General features: G+C 29.5%; 1 protein-coding gene and 2 non-coding genes across 3 annotated transcripts in view; all 3 read right to left on the bottom strand.

Annotated features, from left to right (window-relative positions):
• Hsc70-5 (Heat shock protein 70 cognate 5) overlaps positions 1-19014 on the bottom strand; it is a 26286-nt gene extending 7272 nt beyond the window's left edge. The window contains exons 1-12 of the mRNA XM_014424249.3: positions 18740-19014; positions 18141-18187; positions 17911-18056; positions 17704-17827; positions 14421-14622; positions 14208-14314; positions 7245-7407; positions 6197-6352; positions 5961-6107; positions 3287-3514; positions 1490-1712; positions 822-1009 (exon numbers count right to left, since the gene is read on the bottom strand). Coding sequence (XP_014279735.1) covers positions 822-1009; positions 1490-1712; positions 3287-3514; positions 5961-6107; positions 6197-6352; positions 7245-7407; positions 14208-14314; positions 14421-14622; positions 17704-17827; positions 17911-18056; positions 18141-18187; positions 18740-18805 — 1797 coding nt within the window. The 5' untranslated portion in view covers positions 18806-19014. The remainder of the gene's footprint in view (positions 1-821; positions 1010-1489; positions 1713-3286; positions 3515-5960; positions 6108-6196; positions 6353-7244; positions 7408-14207; positions 14315-14420; positions 14623-17703; positions 17828-17910; positions 18057-18140; positions 18188-18739) is intronic.
• LOC112210075 (small nucleolar RNA SNORD53/SNORD92) lies at positions 11326-11402 on the bottom strand. Its single transcript, XR_002944972.1, has one exon. It is a non-coding gene; the product is annotated as a small nucleolar RNA SNORD53/SNORD92 (small nucleolar RNA).
• LOC112210074 (small nucleolar RNA SNORD53/SNORD92) lies at positions 12230-12306 on the bottom strand. Its single transcript, XR_002944971.1, has one exon. It is a non-coding gene; the product is annotated as a small nucleolar RNA SNORD53/SNORD92 (small nucleolar RNA).
• Positions 19015-19671: the final 657 nt, after the last annotated feature.

Below are 19671 nucleotides of genomic sequence, written 5' to 3'. Positions count from 1 at the left end.
AAATATTTATATATATATATAAATAGTTGACCGTATTATTTAAAATATGAAGATGGTCAGGGTTGCAGTAAAAAAAAACAACAAAATAGTTATAACTATTTATTGTCCGACGTTTCACCCCACTTTGTAGGGCTTCATCAGGGCTGTTTAAGACGATAGGTTAAATTGACAATAAATAGCAAAGTGTTAATTTAAGTTTAGTTAATAAATACTGATCAATAAACTTCAGAAGAATTTCTTTACTCTATAAAAAAAGCAAAAAAAAAAAAAAGCTCTGGATTGGATATTAATTAATTTATTATTTAATTGAATCTATTAAAATTTCTAAATGAAGACTGTATCTCGTAAATAACAGCAAGACAGCCTTAAATTTTATTTATAATAAAATATGCTATGCTCAGCATATAAAGTCTATATGTAGTATTGAATCTACCAGAGGCAAAAAATATTCAACATAGTAATAACTACAATGACTTCTGAGATTGGAAGTAAGGTTCAAAATATCCATTAATCACAATAAATTGTTTCGTATAAATGGCAACTTAATTTAACCCATACAAAAGAAAATTTCTTACTATCATATTGATAAATCATAGGTGAATAAATAAGAACAATTAGGAACTTTATATAACTTTGATTTTATATTCCAAGATTAAAAAAAAAAAATATATTCAAGTAGTTAATGTTATTCTCATGAGACTATTCTAATAGGGTAATCTGTTTTTCTCAGAAGACTGAGATGACCTAATTCTCACATTTGTGCAAATTACTTTCTAACTTGTAGCAGATAGGTAGATAAATAATAAATACAGAACCCTTACCTCGGCTTGTGGCAACTGATCTTTGAACTCGTTCATCTTTGATTCTGTCTCATGAATAATGTTTTCAGCCTGGTTGAAGGCTTCCACTCGCTCCTTCTTAACCTTGTCCTGTTGTGCATATTGCTCTGCGTTGCGTACCATATTTTCAATTTCATCTTTGCTAAGACCACCGGAAGACTGGATAACAACTGGAATAAGAGAATTCATGTTATATATTTATTATGAAAAATTAATTTAAAAAGACTTTAAAAACAGAATTAATGTATCTTTTATCACAAATAAAAACTAAGAAAGGTATTGTTTATACTTAACGATGTAGTGTAATGTAAAATATCTGTATTTTATAACAAAATGGAAGGCTCATAAAAATGGATTATAATGGGGGAAAACCTGCTGGTGATATAAGAAAAAGTAAATTTTGAGGTATTAATTTACAAGACACCAAGGTTAAACAAAAAGTCATATACAACAGACACCAACAACCCATAATATGGTATCGATAACAGTAAAAACTATTTTTGACTGACAATTGTTATATGGTGATATGGTGTCCACAGATTTAACTACCAAGAGGTTTTAATTTTCATATGACAACACGGGATAGACTATTATGACACAATTATAAAGATATATCATTAAATATCGAACAAGATCCAAGTATAGCTTACTTTGTTGCTCCTTTCCTGTTCCCTTATCCCTTGCTGAAACGTGAACAATACCATTGGCATCAATATCGAAGGTGACTTCGATTTGTGGTACACCCCTTGGTGCTGGTGGGATACCAATCAGAGTGAATTGGCCAAGAAGTTTGTTATCGGCAGCCATTTCTCTCTCTCCTTGGTGGACTTTGATTTCGACTTGAGTTTGACCATCAGCAGCAGTTGAAAATACCTAAACAAATCAAATATATTTTGTCAATTCTTACTAACCTAGATATAGAGAAAGTGTTAATAAAATACACAACATTTTAAAAAATTGAGAGTAAGAGATACCGCGTGAGCATGCATGCACACACGTATTTTGTCATTTTTTTTTTCATTAATAGCACAACACCTCAGAGGTAGTGACAATTGGAAGAGACATCATAAATTAGAAAATCAATCCCAGAATTCTCATCATAGGCGTGTCCTTATACGTTGAATTCCACAAATTAACAGTACATGGGTTATGAACTGCAATTTTTAGTTTTATTTTTTCTAGCTTTTTATCATTAGGCTATTTTAAACCATAAAATAACAATGAAAGAGCACTGATTAAGAATATCAAATAATTAAGATATTCATTCAAGATATATATATATATATATATATATATATATATATCATATTGTGATTTACAATGAAAAATTTTAAACTTAAGTGAACAAAGAAAATTATGTGATCTATTATTTACCAATTGAATATGTAATTTTGCTTATAAAATACATCTACCATTAGTAATAGATAAAATAGTTTTCTTTGTTCTTCAAAAAAGTTTGAAATTTGTCATTATAAATGCAAATATGTTATCAAAACCTTTCCCATGGATAACAAGAGAACTTGGAAGAAGGGCAGTGGATCAACACTGTCAACTTTTAGAAATATCATTTGCTGAAATCCATAATACTGATTGCATTTATACAAATATAGAATTGTTTGAAAATAGCAACCAGCAAGATGGTGCATTTTACAAAAAGAATTTCCTGATGCAAAATGCGCTGAAACACAAAGTTTCTTGTCCGAGCAGAGGACATGCCCAGTTTGGACATGTTCACTACGTATGGTTCTGTCCTGTTTTAAGATAGGGTGTTAAATATATTTTAGAAGAAAACTTTTAATTTTGTTATAAATACAAGAATTATTAAAAAAAAAAAAAAAAAAAAAGGAAATAATACATAATAGAGAAGATCCAAGCAATTTCCTAGCATTTAAGCTGTGCTCAGTACCCAAAGTCAACATTCGACAATGTCAGAGACAAAAAATATTCAACATCATTGCACTGCTATTATAACAAAAAATAAGTCAATTAAATTGGAAGTAATATGACCGTTAACTACTAGCTTATTCAAATGGATATCTGAATAGATAAATTTGATGGTATCAAAGTGGCCTTAATTTGATCCATTTATAAAGTCATGTTATTATTTCAATAATATTTTTTTTTTTGGCCTAGACTCCCATTGGAGTCCTATACTGCCTAACCATGGTTGGGGGTCAAAGTTCTTCATTTTGTGGGACCGCAAATCAATGAAAAAGTCAACGTCCCAGGCCGGATTCGAACCGGCACCGCCAATAGACATCAAATAGGTAAGACTGTGTCTTAACCATTGAGCTATGGGCGGCCCTCAATAATGTTAATATCATTGATGTTAATAACTTGTAATCATCACCAAACCACATAACACTATAAGTTATAAAAAGAATTAGGTTAGTTAAAAAAAAAATCATTTTATTATCAAAAGGCAAATACAAGAAGGTAATTATTACCTGGCTTTTCTTAGTAGGAATAGTGGTGTTCCTTGAAATAAGCCTGGTGAAAACTCCTCCAAGAGTTTCGATACCCAATGAGAGAGGTGTGACATCAAGAAGTAATACATCTGTTACATCACCTGCCAGGACACCACCTTGAACTGCAGCTCCTACGGCGACAGCTTCGTCTGGATTTACAGCCTTCGAGGGAGATTTTCCAAAAATTTCCTGTACTGTTGCTTGGACCTGAAAAGCATAAGACAAATATATTAATTCATCATGGAAAAATAACACCATCAGTATTTATTTAGCAATGGTGGAGTGCTCAGATTGTTTTATCTTCATACAAGTCAGGGAACAAATTAGATATGTACATCATTGCAAACCTCCACAAATTAAGACATAACAAGGGGTATTCATGATCTTTGGTTTAACATGTTAAAGCGTGTTACATGGAGAAATATTTCATTCTTTTAACGTTTTAAAACAATATAACATGGTCGAGAGTATGTTGCTAGGTCTGTTAAATAAAGAAAGTCACACAACAGACCAGCTGAACTAGTCACCATTTTATTTGTTGTCATGTTAGGTTACTTGCTCGTAGTTTGTGTTAGTATTGTTTTGAATGTTTTCAAAAATAATAAAGCAATGGATGACAATAATAATAATAATGTAATGACAGTTGTTAATTAGCTCATCTTGATTCTCTTCCTCACAAGTTAGAAGATCAACAAGACACTCAGTAGCCAAACTTTTACAAAACTTCCACTTTTCACTCAATTTAGGCATGTTATAATAAATAACTTTAATCAAAACTTAGAAGTAAACAACAATAAAATGAAGTTTTGGAAGGAAAGGTTATGAAACAAATTGCTCAAAAAATCCGCTGGGAGCTCTTATGCATTTAACACAACTTTCAATAGGGCTGCTCATATTTAACATGGTAAAACATTTTACATTTAACATATCATGAATACCCCTATTATATGTATATAAAGTTTGGAGAGAAATCTTATCTTTGTTTTGTCTACATTTTTAAAACTCTAAAATTAATTTATCTAGACCTTAAAAAAAAATAAGAAACTTTATTGTTGTTCCTAAATTATATCCTTCTTAAATTAGGGGTTAAATAAATGAAACAATACCTAATTTTGAAATTCTTTGGTCTCTTACGGAGGCATATACTGACCATTACGAAAAGCTCAACACAATTAACTTTTCAATAAAGATAGGAATCTACAGCATACCCTCCCCCCCTTATGTTTGAATTATAGTAAATACATCATAATACTAAAACTATCAAATTAAATACTGAAATTTTATCAAATGAGGCAACCATACAACATACGATGATGGTGGAGTGCTCAGCTTAGTTTTTCCTCATTTTTCAGAGAACAAATTAGATCTACACATCATTACAAACCACCACCACATAAAAAAAAAAGTATAACATTGATTAATCATTAATTTTTAAATTAAAACTTTTGTAAGCATCACAAATACTAATTTATAGCAATTTAATGGAATTCCTGGGACTATCTCAAACATATTTGTCTTAATGTTAAGTCAGAGACTTTAATAAATCAATTATTTTAATAATTTTAAGCATGAATGGGTCATATATTATTGTTATTTAGAGGAACTATTCTACCAAGAAAACATGTTGGGTTACTTCGTTAACCAACCCTAAATTTATTGGTTACTTAAATTGGGTTATACAAAATTGGTGTACTTTTTTCAATTTTAGAAAATATAATCTTTAATGTTAGAAATTAAATAAATTTTATTATCATGATTAATTTTTATAAGGTAGTTTTTTAAAAAATATTTTGCTCTTAAAATAAATTTGTTTTTGTATATTCATAAATTTACTAGTATAATATACAATCTGGTTTATATTGGATTTCTTATCAATGATTTCTTTAATCGTGAATATTTAGCTACTCTTGGCTATCATAAAACATAGGATTGGTGGAGTGCTCAGATTATTTTATCCTCATGCAAGTCAGGGAACAAATTAGATCTACACATCATTGCGAATCTCCACAGTTTAATCCATAACAATAGAGAAATAAAGTTTGAACGTATCAATTTAAATTCATTAATAACTTATTTCACTAAGAAAAAAGAATAAATGTTCAAATACTATCATTAAATTATCGTATACCAATTATTCAAATGAATAGTATATATATATATATATATTTCTTACATTTAATGGGCAATCCAAAAACAGATATAGCCAGATAGATTACTAAAAACCTATTTAAAACGTGTGATGGGGATAAGGCATGGTCCTCTCCACAACTTATATCTTGACGACTGCTGAGATCATTTATTGTTTGGAACTCAATTATAAGATTTTGTGATTTTCAGCAACTGTGTTTGACGTCTAAAAATAATTTCTCGCCTATGACTTGTTACAGTTTTGTTGTTTATAGTTTGTACTGTGATTTAATTAGACATTTTTCAAGTTTTATCTGTTTATAAAATAGTTTCAAGCAACAGTTTTGTTATTGTGTGTTTGCTTTGTAATTTAATACCATAATCTTCATACATCGGAACATAAATAATTAATTACTTACGATGCTTTGATAAGAATAAATAAATGAAAAGAGAAATTTATAATTTTACAACTATTATTTAAATTGATTAAAATAACAATATACATGAATTTATTTATTGAGATTACCCTGGGCATCCTGGTCATTCCTCCAACAAGAAGAACCTCTCCAATGTCAGATTTCTTAACCTCTGCATCAGTAAGAGCTTTCTGGCAAGGAGTGGTCGTCTTCCTAATCAGTTCTCCGACAAGATTCTCAAACTTTGACCTGGTCAACTATTAAACAAATAAAGCGGTTTTAATGTGAAGAAGGGTGAGGAACATTGAAAAGTCAAGACATTTTATTAAATTATTAATTTTAGTACCTTTAGGTTCATATGTTTTGGTCCGGACTGGTCCATTGTAAGGTATGGAAGGTTGATGTCTGTCTGCAGTGAACTACTGAGCTCGATCTTAGCCTTTTCAGCAGCTTCTTTTAATCTCTGCATTGCCATCTGATCTTTGGTGACGTCAATTCCTTGCTAAAATATATAATTAAAATATTTAGACTTTAACCAAGTGGGGCCTTACATATTTTAAGGGACATCCTATGCCAATTCGGTTTGTAATTATGTTGTCCTATATAAGTAAATTTTTGTTTTTAAATACTGCAATAGTCATTGTCACAAAGTAAGATAAGCCCTCGTCTAATTCTGGGATTTTGGAGGTAGGATGAGTAGGAAAGTATTTCCGTTTAATTATTTTTTGGGATAAGATCTCTCTTCTAGAGCAATCTTTACCCTGCTGCCCTAAATCAACCAACACTGATTTAAAGGTACGATAAAAAAAGACTTTCATGGGGAGCGGGTTCATGCTGATTCCCAATTCTTCAAGCCACTTTTTTAATGTTCCTCAATATGAGTGAAACTTTTTTTTTTTTTCCGAATACTCGTGATTAGTAAATGTTTTAAAGGTATGATAAGCCTGGGTTTAATCCAGGAATTTTAGGGATGTGGAAGGTAGGGAAGTATTCCCTTATGGGTATCTTTGGTGGTATGATCTCTATCTGAGAGAGATTTTGATCCCGTCCCTGTACATCAACCAATACTCCACGTTATAAGTGAAAGGATATAAAATTTTAAACGCTATATTCTGAATTATTTCTATAATACAGATCGGAAAACCAGTTCCTCCCATTTAAATGGATATGTCTCAGTCTTGACTAAGACAATTAAGCAGGGTTCTACTATAATTAGATATTTGGATAACTTTACTGGTTCCATGTTGCCTCCAACCACCAGTACAACTAATTAATAATATGAATAAAAAAAAATTATCGTATACCAAACTCAAATATATAAGCTCTAATTAAAAACACAGAAAAAAAAAAAACAAACTATAATTCCAAATAACTAACAGCTATTTTTAACTCACATCTCTTTTGAATTCTTGAACAAGGAAATTGACGAGTGTGTTATCGAAGTCTTCACCACCAAGGAATGTGTCACCATTTGTTGATTTGACTTCAAACACTCCCTTTTGGATTTCAAGAATCGATATATCAAAGGTACCACCACCCAGATCATATACGGCAATGCTGAAATATGATAAGAAAACAATAAATAAAGAAAGGCATAACTTGTCAAAAATATAGGAACTGTATCATATGGCAGAGTAAGAGACCAAAAGTTAAGATACAGAGTAAATTGAGATATATTTACAGATGTCCAGATTGTTTGTCAGATCTCCAGCACAACACAAATGAAAGAACAGTCATTTAGGGCTTTGCTTTAACTGAATTTAAATTAAATAAATATATAAGAACAAAGGAATGAGAAAGACTTATGAAAAAATACTTTTAGTGATTTATAGTAAAATGAGCATAATTTGCTTACAACCTAAAAAAATACCTACTTCTAAACAATTCAGCTGAATTTAAATAAATATAAATCTGTAATAGATACAAAACATCAGATAGGAATCCACATTGAATAAGTATACCCAGGGTCACCATGGTCAGACTAAAAATGATGTCCATTTATTTTCTTGATGACTCCGACATGAGACCTCTAACCTGAAGCCTTTCAATTAAGCAGAAAGGACTTAATTCAAAATAAATTGTTGAATCGATTTTTTAGAAAAAAATAAATAAGTAAAACATAAATAAATAGTTTTATTAATTGTTCACAATGTACTAATTAGTTTAAATTTGATTCTTCCACTAAATAAGTTTTATCATTTCTTTCAGAAAATGTAAGCCTGAAAGTAAGAAAATAAATCCCAAGAAATTATAATGCCAGTTTAAACATCAGATTTTTTAGAAAATACTGTAACGTCTCATAAGAGTTTAAAGGTTGTTGATGGGTCTGGAGGATATAGTATAAGAGCCCAAGAGGAGAAAAAAGGCAGTTATCTCACCGCAATTTTTGATTATTTTAATAAAAGCTATGTATAATTAATAGTTAAAATTGATGAGTCTGCCACAAGTATAGGTAAGGGGGAATAAAAAATGTTATGAATAAAAAACGCGGCTGTTTCAAAGCGATAAAATAAACTAATTTTACATTCGGAGCTCTATATCTTAAAAAGTAGGAACAACACAAGAAAACCTAAGAGAATATCATTTAAAGAAGAGTAAATTTGCTAAAATATGAGCTCTAATAGAATTATTTACATTGAATAGTTTTCGAGATATAGCTTTTTAAAAAGCAACATTTCATAAAAATGTTGTATGGGACGTACTGATAGATCAGTAGTTAGTGAATTTATTTTGAAAAATTTATATCTCAAAAACCATTTGACATACAGATGTGTACATTAGCACTCAAATTAAAGCTAGTTTAATGAGCTATAAAGTATTTTATGATGTTTATCTTCGTAGAAGTAATAGTTTACACGAAATATGCTAAAATAAATTGATTTATAGTTGATTTAACTAGCTTTAATGACCGCTGGCAGACATCTGTACGTCCAATGGTTTGTGCAATGAAGTTTTTCATAAATCAAACTTACTGTCCGAACAACTATAAATCAATTTATTTTAACAAATATCATGAAAACTACTATTCCTACGAAGGTAAAGGTCATATACTTCTGTATAGTCCATTAAACTAGCTTTAATTTGATTGATAATAGACATCTGTATATCACATAGCTCAGCTCCTGAGATACAGATTTATCAAAATAAATTAACTACTAATCGTTCAGTAGATTTTTAGGAAATTTTACTTTTTAAAAAGCTATATCTGGAGAACTATTGGACGTAAATAGCTCTTTTAGTGCTAATATTTCAGAAAATTTACTCTTATTTAAACAATGTTCTCTTAGATTTTCTAGTGTTGTTGGTAGTTTTTAAGATATAGAGCCCTGAATGAAAAATTATTGTTTTTTTTAAAGGTTTTGAAACAGCCGTCATTTTGTATTCCCCCTATCTATACTTGGCAGACTCATCAATTTTGACTAGTAATTATACATAGTTTTCATTAAAGTAATCAAAAATTGGGGTGAGATAACTGCCTTTTTTTCTTCCCGGCTCTTGTACTAATACCGAAGACATTTTATTTTTATGCCTACATTGTTTTGCAGGATGAATCTCTAAATCGATAATAATTGATCATAGAGGAGAACTGACCTATATTCACATTCATAAAATTAATCTGAACTTTGATTGTTAGTTAACTGTTATTGTCATCTACACTGTGATACCTCACTAGTCCTAATAACTATTATTTATACAATTTAAGCAAATATATCAACAGATCAACCTTCTCATCCATTGTTTTGTAGGATACCTAAATAATTTTTTCAAACTTATAAGATATCCCTAGAAAGAAGAATTGATCTTTTAAAATTTAAAAATGGCATTTTTTTTTTTTTTCTCCAAACTTCTAAATACCATAGTTTAAGTGATGTCACACTGATATTTTGAGACATAAATTTGATATAAAATCCTTATACTTCACACTTCTTAAGAACAAGTTTTATGACACTTTCTGTTTGAGATCCTTATGTTTAACAACTTATAATTTAGCTTTATTTTACTCTCCAAAACTAATGGATAAAAAAAATTAATGCTTTTCACAGTGATTTACAAACTTTCAGGACAGCTGACAAAATAAAATTCAATCAAAAATTAATTATTCCTTATCATTAATAATTAAGCTCTATGTTATGAGGATATACATAACCAAATGAATGTTTTAGATGTCTATTGGTATATTTGTGGTAAAAGTTTTCAGTAAGTGCTATATATATATAATAACAAACTAAAGAAAAGAACCTAAAAAATCGTAACTTCATATTTAATCTGCTCAAATCTAAAAATCCTGTTAAAATTAACAATTTGTTGCTAATACTTTTAACACCTCAGAGGTAGTGACAAATAGGGAAAATCACAACAAATAACCTCGAGTGAGGAAATCAATTCCTTAACTCTCATCATAGGTGTTCACTTCAAAAAGGGAAGCTTCTTCAAACTACAGCCCACGAGAACCACCAATCTGCTCTATCATCGTTTATTTTGATTGCATTGTGAAATATAAAAGTAAATCATAGAAAACAATCAGATGTATTTATTTAAAAACAATATAGAATAGCAAAATGAAGAAGAGGAGAATCTAGATAATCATAACTTGATATTTAATCCACTCAGATCTATAAATCTTGTTAACACCAAGCTAATAATTCAAACACCTCAGAGGTAGTGACAAATAGGGAAAATCACAACAAATAACCTCGAGTGAGGAAATCAATTCCTTAACTCTCATCATAGGTGTTCACTTCAAGAAGGGAATCTTCTTCAAACTACAGCCCACAAGAACTAATATGCTCCATCATAGTTTATTTTAATTGCATTGCGAAATAGAGAAAATAATCAGCTGTTTTTATTTAAAACCAATTAAACAATAATGACTGACAATCATAATGAAACTGAACATTTTAACCTAAATTAATGACGAGTGTTGGTATCACATTTTAGGTCTTGTAACTTACATACATTGGAGAAGTTAGTGTAACCCTAAGGCTGAAAAGTTTGGAGATCTTGAAATATTAAGTCAAAATGATTTTCCAGTAAAAACTGAAGTATAATCTGCACTTGATGATTAACTGTTAATAACACAAATGTTAAATTATAACTTAAGACATTTAATTTCTCAAGTTGAATGTACAGACTAACTGTGTCTTGAAGTAAAATTATTTAAACTAGATATGAATAATTTGATCATTAATTGATTTAAAGAGCTTTATTGACTTTTTGTTTTTAAGTAATCGGTTACTCAATAAACAAAAATTTGGTGAACTAGATCATCATACAGCTACAGATCATACAGATAACAAAATCTCTACCACCAAAATATACTACCTATCATTACTAGGTTATTCTTAACAAACAATTTAAAAAATGTAGATATCTAACACAAAAAAGTTAGGTTTATAATAACTAAATATAATATGGGAGCACCAAATTTTATAGGCAATCAAGACTAACAATAAATTATTTGGTTTTTGCGGAATACAGTTCAGACGGCCAAGTTTATCTTCAAAATACTTCGGTAATAATTTGCGAAACCATATGGCATATCATCACAACTGCACTACTTAGTTAAGAAAAATGTAATACAACCTATATCCACGCTTTTTAAATATAAAAGAAATTTCTGAAAATGGTGAGAATATAAATAAATAAATATACCTCAGAGTAAGAAATCATATACTGAAAAATATAAACACTATTAACTAGATGAAAGTTCTGAATGCTTAGTTTATAGGTTAAATTTCTACCCAGGTCAGTTACAATTTATTTTGTTGTTGTTCCGCAAAACAAATTTAAATATTCCTCTCGTAAGGAAGGGACAGCAACCAGTACCAAAAACCACAGCTCTATGGTTCAGAAAAAAAAAAAAAACTAGCCCAAAGGCACACTGGTTCTCTTTGCTGGTACCAGGACGCTATTAATTTCGAATGCCAGCTCTTATGGCAATACAAACTACATCTTCATTACGAAAACTTTGAGTAAGTTAACATGAAATTGTTAGTTTAGCTTACAAAATATAATATAAATAGTCAATTTGGTGACTATTTATATTATATTTATAAGGATGGTAAAAAATGGTTTAGTTATCATGAACACAAGCTAATGGGAGTGTAATTGTCAAAGGGAGAGAATATTGTAGGTTTTCTTCATTACATAAGCAGTAGAAAAAAGTTACTCGAGTCAAAGCACCAGACTGCCAGAATTAATTTTAACCTTGCCTCCTACTCTGGCTAGAATAGGTTAATAATCTGTATGATGGATAACACCTCATATACAAGAAATGGTCAGGTAAAAGAAAATCCAAAACAAATTGTACAATTACTTTGAACAACAGATAATCTGCTAGTAGCAGTGAATATTTAAACAGCACATGGATTTAAAAAAGCAGTTCAGACGGCCAAGTGTATCTTCAAAAATATTCAGTCATAATTTGCGAAACCATATGGCATATCATCATAACTGCATGCAACTAAAAACCAAATTCATTGATATTGGAATAAAATACTCGAGGATCTAGATTAATCAGAAGAATAGGGGGGGACATTGATTTAAGCTTAACAGATTAATTAGGCTGCATCTTCAAAGAACTGAGAAAATAGGCAATAATATAAAATAATTCTAGGACATGAAAAAACATTTCTGCAATTGGTTAAAAGGGCAAGCTCGAAATAAAGATTGGCATATGCTGCAGTTATGGTTTGTAGACAAGCTACAATATAGGCTACATATATCTAGAGCTATTGCAAAGGGAGATTTGTCTGCCCAAAAAAAATAAATAAAATAATATAAGATTAAAAGAACTAGATAACTAAAATTAAATTTTCTTTTAATTTTAATTGTTTTGCAATTGTAAGAATTTTAAAACTAGTATGAAATTGTATAACAAGCCAGCAATAAAATTATGAATAGAGAAATTTATTAAAGTTGTTGGTACATTGATTCTACAAATTGTATTCTATTTAGAAAGTTTTGCGTTAAGTTAATATAAAGGTTAAATAAGAAAGCTGGAGCGGTGCGCAACAGACAAATTTCACTTAACACCCTCCATACATCCCCAGATTTTGTGTAGATTGGTAGGCTTGTGTTGAAATTATTGCTATTTTTGAAAAAAAGAAAAAAAAAAAATTATTTTTCAGTTATAAAAATTTATATTTCAGGATTTCTCAAGGTGGGGATAACAAACATAAATTTTGTTCCTGCCTAGAATAAAACAGTTTAGCAAAAGATAACGGAGTTGTAATGCAATCAGGAAAGATGAGGTAGCCTCAGTTTTTCTCGCTAAAATCAGATATTTTTCTATTATCTCCTTTAGTTATTCAGATAATTACTTAATATTTTGTATTTATTTATTGTTTATTATGGCTAACAATCAGAACTGCTCATTTTTATCAAATAAACAAAAATTAAAGGTACTTCAGATTCGTCATTTAAGCTCTGTCAAACTGTTTCAATGAAGACCTAGCTGGTATATACCCTTTAATTTTACATTGACATACCGAGTTTAATCAGTTAGTAATCGTTTGTTGTTTTTGAGAAAATGGATTCTCTAAAGTGGCACTTTCAGTCAATTGATTTTATCAAAAAAGTTGCTGTCACCTCTCAGGCAAATACCATTGTAAATATATAATTTCAGTTTCATAGATTTTTTTGTTTTTAAATTAGGCTGTTCACAGACACCCACCTACATGAACCAACATTTTGTGAGAAAAGGTTTTTTAGAGTCAGGAGACGTTTAAAAAAAAAAACATGCATTTTCTGTCGAAAACTCAAATTCAAAATTTTTCAGGATTGTAATACTTGTAATACTCTTGCTATACATATGTAAATGAAAGTAAAAATATAACTTCGGATGAGCTAAATATACCAGATACCTTGAAATATTGCTTCTGAAAATAGCCCTTTACTTGGGTACATATTTACAATATATTAGCAGAACACCAGCACAGTTCAGATAGTCAAGTTCATCAAGTGATATTTCTGTAATAATTTGCGAAACCATATGACATCACTTTTTATCTTCAATAACCATTAATTTGTCATATGCATTTTCTTGAGTAAAAGAAATATTGAAAATATATCAACTATTGAAATTATATCATATTATTATAAAATAATAATAAGACATGTAAGAGACAATTAGAAGCTAATGTCTTTTGATAAACTGATATATTATAATCTGTTGTACTCGATATACTTTTTGATTGTCTCGATTGAGGCTTAATTTTTTAAAAAAACCATGTCAGATCTTCATCTATGAAAAATCAGTTAGTTCCACAATTGAAATCGACTAATAACCATTTTGCATATTAACAACTTTTAATAATAAAAATAATTAAGTGATAAGTTAGAAAATAAAATATTACATCTTGTCTTCAGATTTGTCCATTCCATAGGCAAGGGCTGCAGCAGTTGGCTCGTTGATAACCCTAAGGACATTTAATCCTGAAATTTGACCAGCGTCCTTTGTAGCCTACAGTATTAAAAGCGATGTTAAAAATGGAAAAAAATAAATAAATAAAAATTTGAAGTTGGAATAAGAAACTTAAAATGCTAGCACCAATATAACTTGATATTACCTGTCTCTGAGAATCATTGAAATAGGCAGGAACAGTAATAACTGCATTCTTTACAGGAGTGTTAAGGTAACCTTCAGCAGTTTCTTTCATTTTTGCCAAAACAAAGGCACCTATTTGACTTGGAGAGTACATCTTCCCATCTGAGCCCTGAACCCAAGCATCACCATTAGAAGCCTTCACAATTTTGTATGATACTGTTTTCCTTTATGGAAAAAAAATAATAGAAATTTAAAATTAAGGTAAACAAATATAAAACATAAATATTAATAAAAGATCAATAAAAAAAAAATTTAAATTATGATATACCTAGTGAAAGCATAATTCAGTCAAAAATGATAGTGCATCCTGGGCAATACAATAGAATTTTATATTTTCAAAAACAAAACAATCTAACAAAATTGCATTTCAAAAATTAAATGGCTGAATCTTTTGCAATTATTTAAATAAGAAATCAAGATGATACAATAGTAAAGACAAAATTGTTAACTTAACTTAAAAAAAAAAAAAAAATATAGAAACAATCTGAAAATCTATAATAGACTATTTTGTCCAAAAATAAGCTAAATTGATATGTAATAGTTTCAAGTACATGCATTCAGTTCATAAACATTAATAGTATCTATACATTAGTATGTCCACTTTTGAGAAAAAGGAGTTGTGCAAGACAGTAGAGGTAGGTAGAGGTGTACTTGACTTATGCTCTTGAGTGATCGTTTGGCTATCACTATATCGAACCATCTAACCCAATAGTTCCTAACTCATAGAAGTCTGAAGGTCAATGAAACATATATTGAACCATATGTAGCACATCCTCACCTCCGCCTCCAAAGTGGCACTAAGGGAGGGCCCCTCCACAGAAAATATTAGAAAATGAGGTTGCTTAAAAGTGCAATGTACAACAATTGGGGTATTCATGATGTTGTGTTAAATGTAAAATGTTTTACCATGTTAAATGCTATAAGTAAAGGATTGTGAGCAGCTCTATGTAGTCATGCTAAATGTTAAACGCATAAGAGCTCCTAGCGGATTTTTGAGCAACTTGTTTTATAACCTTTCCTTTCAAAACTTCATCTTATTGTTTATTTATAAGTTTTCACTAAAGTAGTTTATTACAACATGTCTAAATTGAGTGAAAAGTAGAATTTGTGTAAAAGTTTAGCTACTGAGTGCATTGTTGATCTGATTGACTGTCATTACATTATTATTATTATTGTCATCCATTGCTTTATTTGTTATAAAAACATCCAAAACAATACTAACACAATCAAAACACAAACTACGAGCAAGTAACCAAACACGACAACAGATAAAATAGTGACGAACTCAGCTGGTCTGTTGCGTGACATCATTCTCCATTTAACAGACTATCAACCATGTTATATGTTGTATTGGTTAAGCATAGTAAAAGTAGGAAATATTTTTCCATTTAACACGCTTTAACATGTTAAACTAAAGATCATGAATACCCCTAATAATGAATCATCACTAAAATTTTTTTCCCAAACCCTTCCATGGCCCAAACCCAAGGCTCTCCAGCAAGCATAGTCTGCACACCATCCATTGAGAACCACCAACCTGACCTTTTAAGTATTCACTATATGTATTATGTACTGAATGGAAACAAGGGAATATATGTATGTATAAGTAAAGAACTTTAAACTAAAATCATAGACCATAACATTACATAATCACACTGTTATGTAACATTCCAGAAATGATAAGATCAGGATATTGTCCTGCAGGAGAAATAGATACAAATTAATATAAAGAAAACATATTTTTCCAAAATTTAAGAGTAGTGATATCTCGAATCAAGTAATATTCAAAATCATAAATAACTGAACATCAGAAATTATGATTAATTTAACTTAAAGGGGCTTTGTTTATGGTCTACAAAAAACAATCAACTAACCAAAGTTAAGTACATTTTATAAATAACCTTAACTTTTGAATGATGGTGAAGAATTTTTAAAACACAGGCTTAAGTCTACAAAATTCTAGCAATGTTTTTAAACCAGTCCCTAGAAATAAAAAAAATACAATAAAAGCCAACATTGATATCCGATAATTCAAATAAATATCCTTGTTTTAATATGACAGTATACTTGATTATAAAAAAAATAAACATTTTTTAAAAAATATTTATAATGATTTTTGTTTGTTAAATACCAGTTTTTATATTCCTAAACTTGTTTACCTAATTATTGATTTGTAATATTTGGTCCACTGTCGAATTTGAAAAATGTTGTAATATTAAAACTTAATATTTTCAGAATATTTTACTTATTTCATTATTATTTACATGTATATTTGCTTTAATTATGATTATAAGAATATAATCATGAATATTTGCATTATAACAGATATTTACGAATTAAAAGTATTTATTAGTATGCAGTAACATTGGGTTTTAAATTAAAATTTCAATGACTCTTAAGTGGTCCAAGTTAGATTTTAAAATGAACCACAATGGTTCATTCCAACAGTTATTTTAAAGAAACAAGATAATATTGAACACAAAATAATTTATTTTTATACATAACATGTGGCAATGTCAAAGAATATAGATGTATGACCATTGAATGCATAAGTGGTGAAAGATAAAGCTGGAGTTTTGAGATATTTAACATGCTAAAGGAAGTTTCAGGTAAGGAATTGCAGCTTTCATTGTTAACACTCAACTATTTCAAAGCATTTTAAGTTGTTTCACTCAGATAATATTTACCAATATTATTATTTTATTTCTATTTTTATAAAAATGTGTCAAGAGAATAATTACTTACATCAATTTCGCTTTCAACAAATTAGTCTATTTTCAGTGAGTTAAAACATTTGCCACACAATTATTAAATAAATATGCTACATTAGATTAATTCTAAAGGTTAACTCATCAAGAAACAATTTTTCTCAGTGAATAATTGAACACTGTTTTGATTATAATCTGAAAAAAAGGGCTATAATAGACTTTGAATTATAAGGAAACACTTGTAACCAACACAAATGACAGTAGTAATAATGAATAGAAGAGGCTAACCCAGAAATAGGAAGGATATATTCCAGATTCCATACATAACTTCTAAAACAAAACTGAAACCAAAATCAATGACATTTATCAATTAAAAGGTGGTTAACAGGCCTTTATAACCTAAAGTGAGGCAATATTTCATCATCTTCTTTCATCCATAGAATCATCTAATTATAACTCGACATGGTAAACAATATATTTTAATAATTTAATATAATACTAAATGAATATCTCGCAGTATAAAAATGATGAACTTACATGTCTTTTTTAACTTCAGCATCTTCAAATCTCCTACCTATTAGACGTTTGGTGGCATAGAATGTGTTGGCTGAGTTGGTCACTGCCTGACGCTTGGCTGGCATACCAACAAGACGCTCTCCATCTTAAATAATTGTTACATTAGGCCCAAGATAAGATAACCCAAGAAATTCTTTAGATCAATAAATATTCATAAACATCATATACCTTTGCTAAAAGCTACCACAGAAGGTGTTGTTCTAGAACCTTCCGCATTTTCAATAACTTTAGCCTGTTTACCTTCCATCACAGCGACACATGAATTGGTTGTTCCTAAATCTATACCAATAACAGTACCCCTGACACCTTCAGATCTATAATATGAGCAGAATTATTTAAGTAAATTTCATAAATAACAATAATCATAATATGTTGCAATGAAAAAGTTTTAAGCATACTTATGTTTCCTTTGGACATGACGCAACATGTGCATAACTGAAGGCTTCTGAAAGAAAATAATTACATTTTGAATACTACTAGCATGATTAAATGATTATAAATATGGTTATCACAAACTAGTTAAACACACTATCATTAATAAAATTAATTGTATAAAGAAATATATCTTTAACTAAAATTTCTAAAGTAAACCACATAAAATATTCTTCATGTTAGGACGATAAATTAGAATCAATTCACTACATCTTATCAATAATATATCGACTCTAACCAACTAAGCAAAGGAGATATTGTGATAAATTGAAAATAATGCATTCCCATAAATGAACTAGAATACTAGAACTTCATAAAGTAATTAATAAGAGGAACTATAAAGAAGTAGCTGATGACTATTTGAATGGGAATGAAAAGAAAGACAAACTAAATATAGTAATTGATCAATGAAGTTTAAAATAAGATTATAGTGCTGAGAATAATCTGAGTAACTCCTAATGAAATTTAAAAACCACAAAAACTTGAAAACAAGAAATTAAAGGTTCTCACCGGTAAGACTGAGAACCCTTTTATTACATATATTAAAAATAACATAAATACTTACGGTAAATCCATGATAGGGATTTACGAAGTGGGATGTAACCGGTGAAATCTTGGTTAAATTCAGCATTTTGTTTCTTTAGGATTAGCTTTCAAATCGTCTACACTAACTTCACGTGCAATAAGATGATGAAATCAGAAGGGTCGAGAATCAAAAGACCTCACTACGCGCATGCCCTCATTTCTGGCTTCTTAATAAAATCTTGTATCTAGAAGGTCAAATTGTAATAATTATTGCCTCTAATTCATTAAGTTAAATTTGAAAGTTTAGAAAGCATTGAAAAACATAATCTATTGTTTAATTAAAGTTTTAGACATATGTTGTAATACAAAAAATGTCACAGTTCTTTAATATTTGTAAGGTCATGACTCCAAGAATGGAAAGGTAGTTCTGAGTAACCTCAATAGATGGCAGAAGGGGCATTGTTAAATTATTGTAATTTTCCCTCCTCTTCTATTTTTTGGTGTAAAATATTTTTTTAAAAATGTTATAGCTCATTTACTTTAGTAGTATCAAGTTGTAAGTAAAGGATCTACCCATGTCATCATTTATTAATTATTACTTCAAATATTTGTGTTTCTTTTCATGCTTTTCATTTATTTTACAGAACTTGATTTACGTATTATCAATGCTAAATTGTATTCGAGGAGATGCTGGCATGGTTGATTGCATTTTCACACGACTCATTTTACTACAATCATTTTACAAACTGCCGGCAAAGAAACCTTGAAGTTACAGTAGCGGCGTCTTGCAATATTTGGCAACAGCGCATACCACGGTGTAGCATTCAAAGGTAAGCACACGTCGTGCTTTCAAAGATTAATTATTAAATCAGTAAACTGTTTGAACTTATTTATTAAATATATGTTCATTCTAATCCATACTATTACCAACTGCAACTGTTTATTACTCTATGCAAGTACAAAGAGTTGAAT

This window comes from Halyomorpha halys, unplaced genomic scaffold (assembly GCF_000696795.3).
Source record: "Halyomorpha halys isolate HHAL.00 unplaced genomic scaffold, Hhal_1.1 Scaffold459.1, whole genome shotgun sequence".
In the NCBI taxonomy this organism is placed as follows: domain Eukaryota; kingdom Metazoa; phylum Arthropoda; class Insecta; order Hemiptera; family Pentatomidae; genus Halyomorpha; species Halyomorpha halys.
Note: the sequence above shows the minus strand (reverse complement) of the source record. Positions and strands in the feature narration are given on the sequence as shown.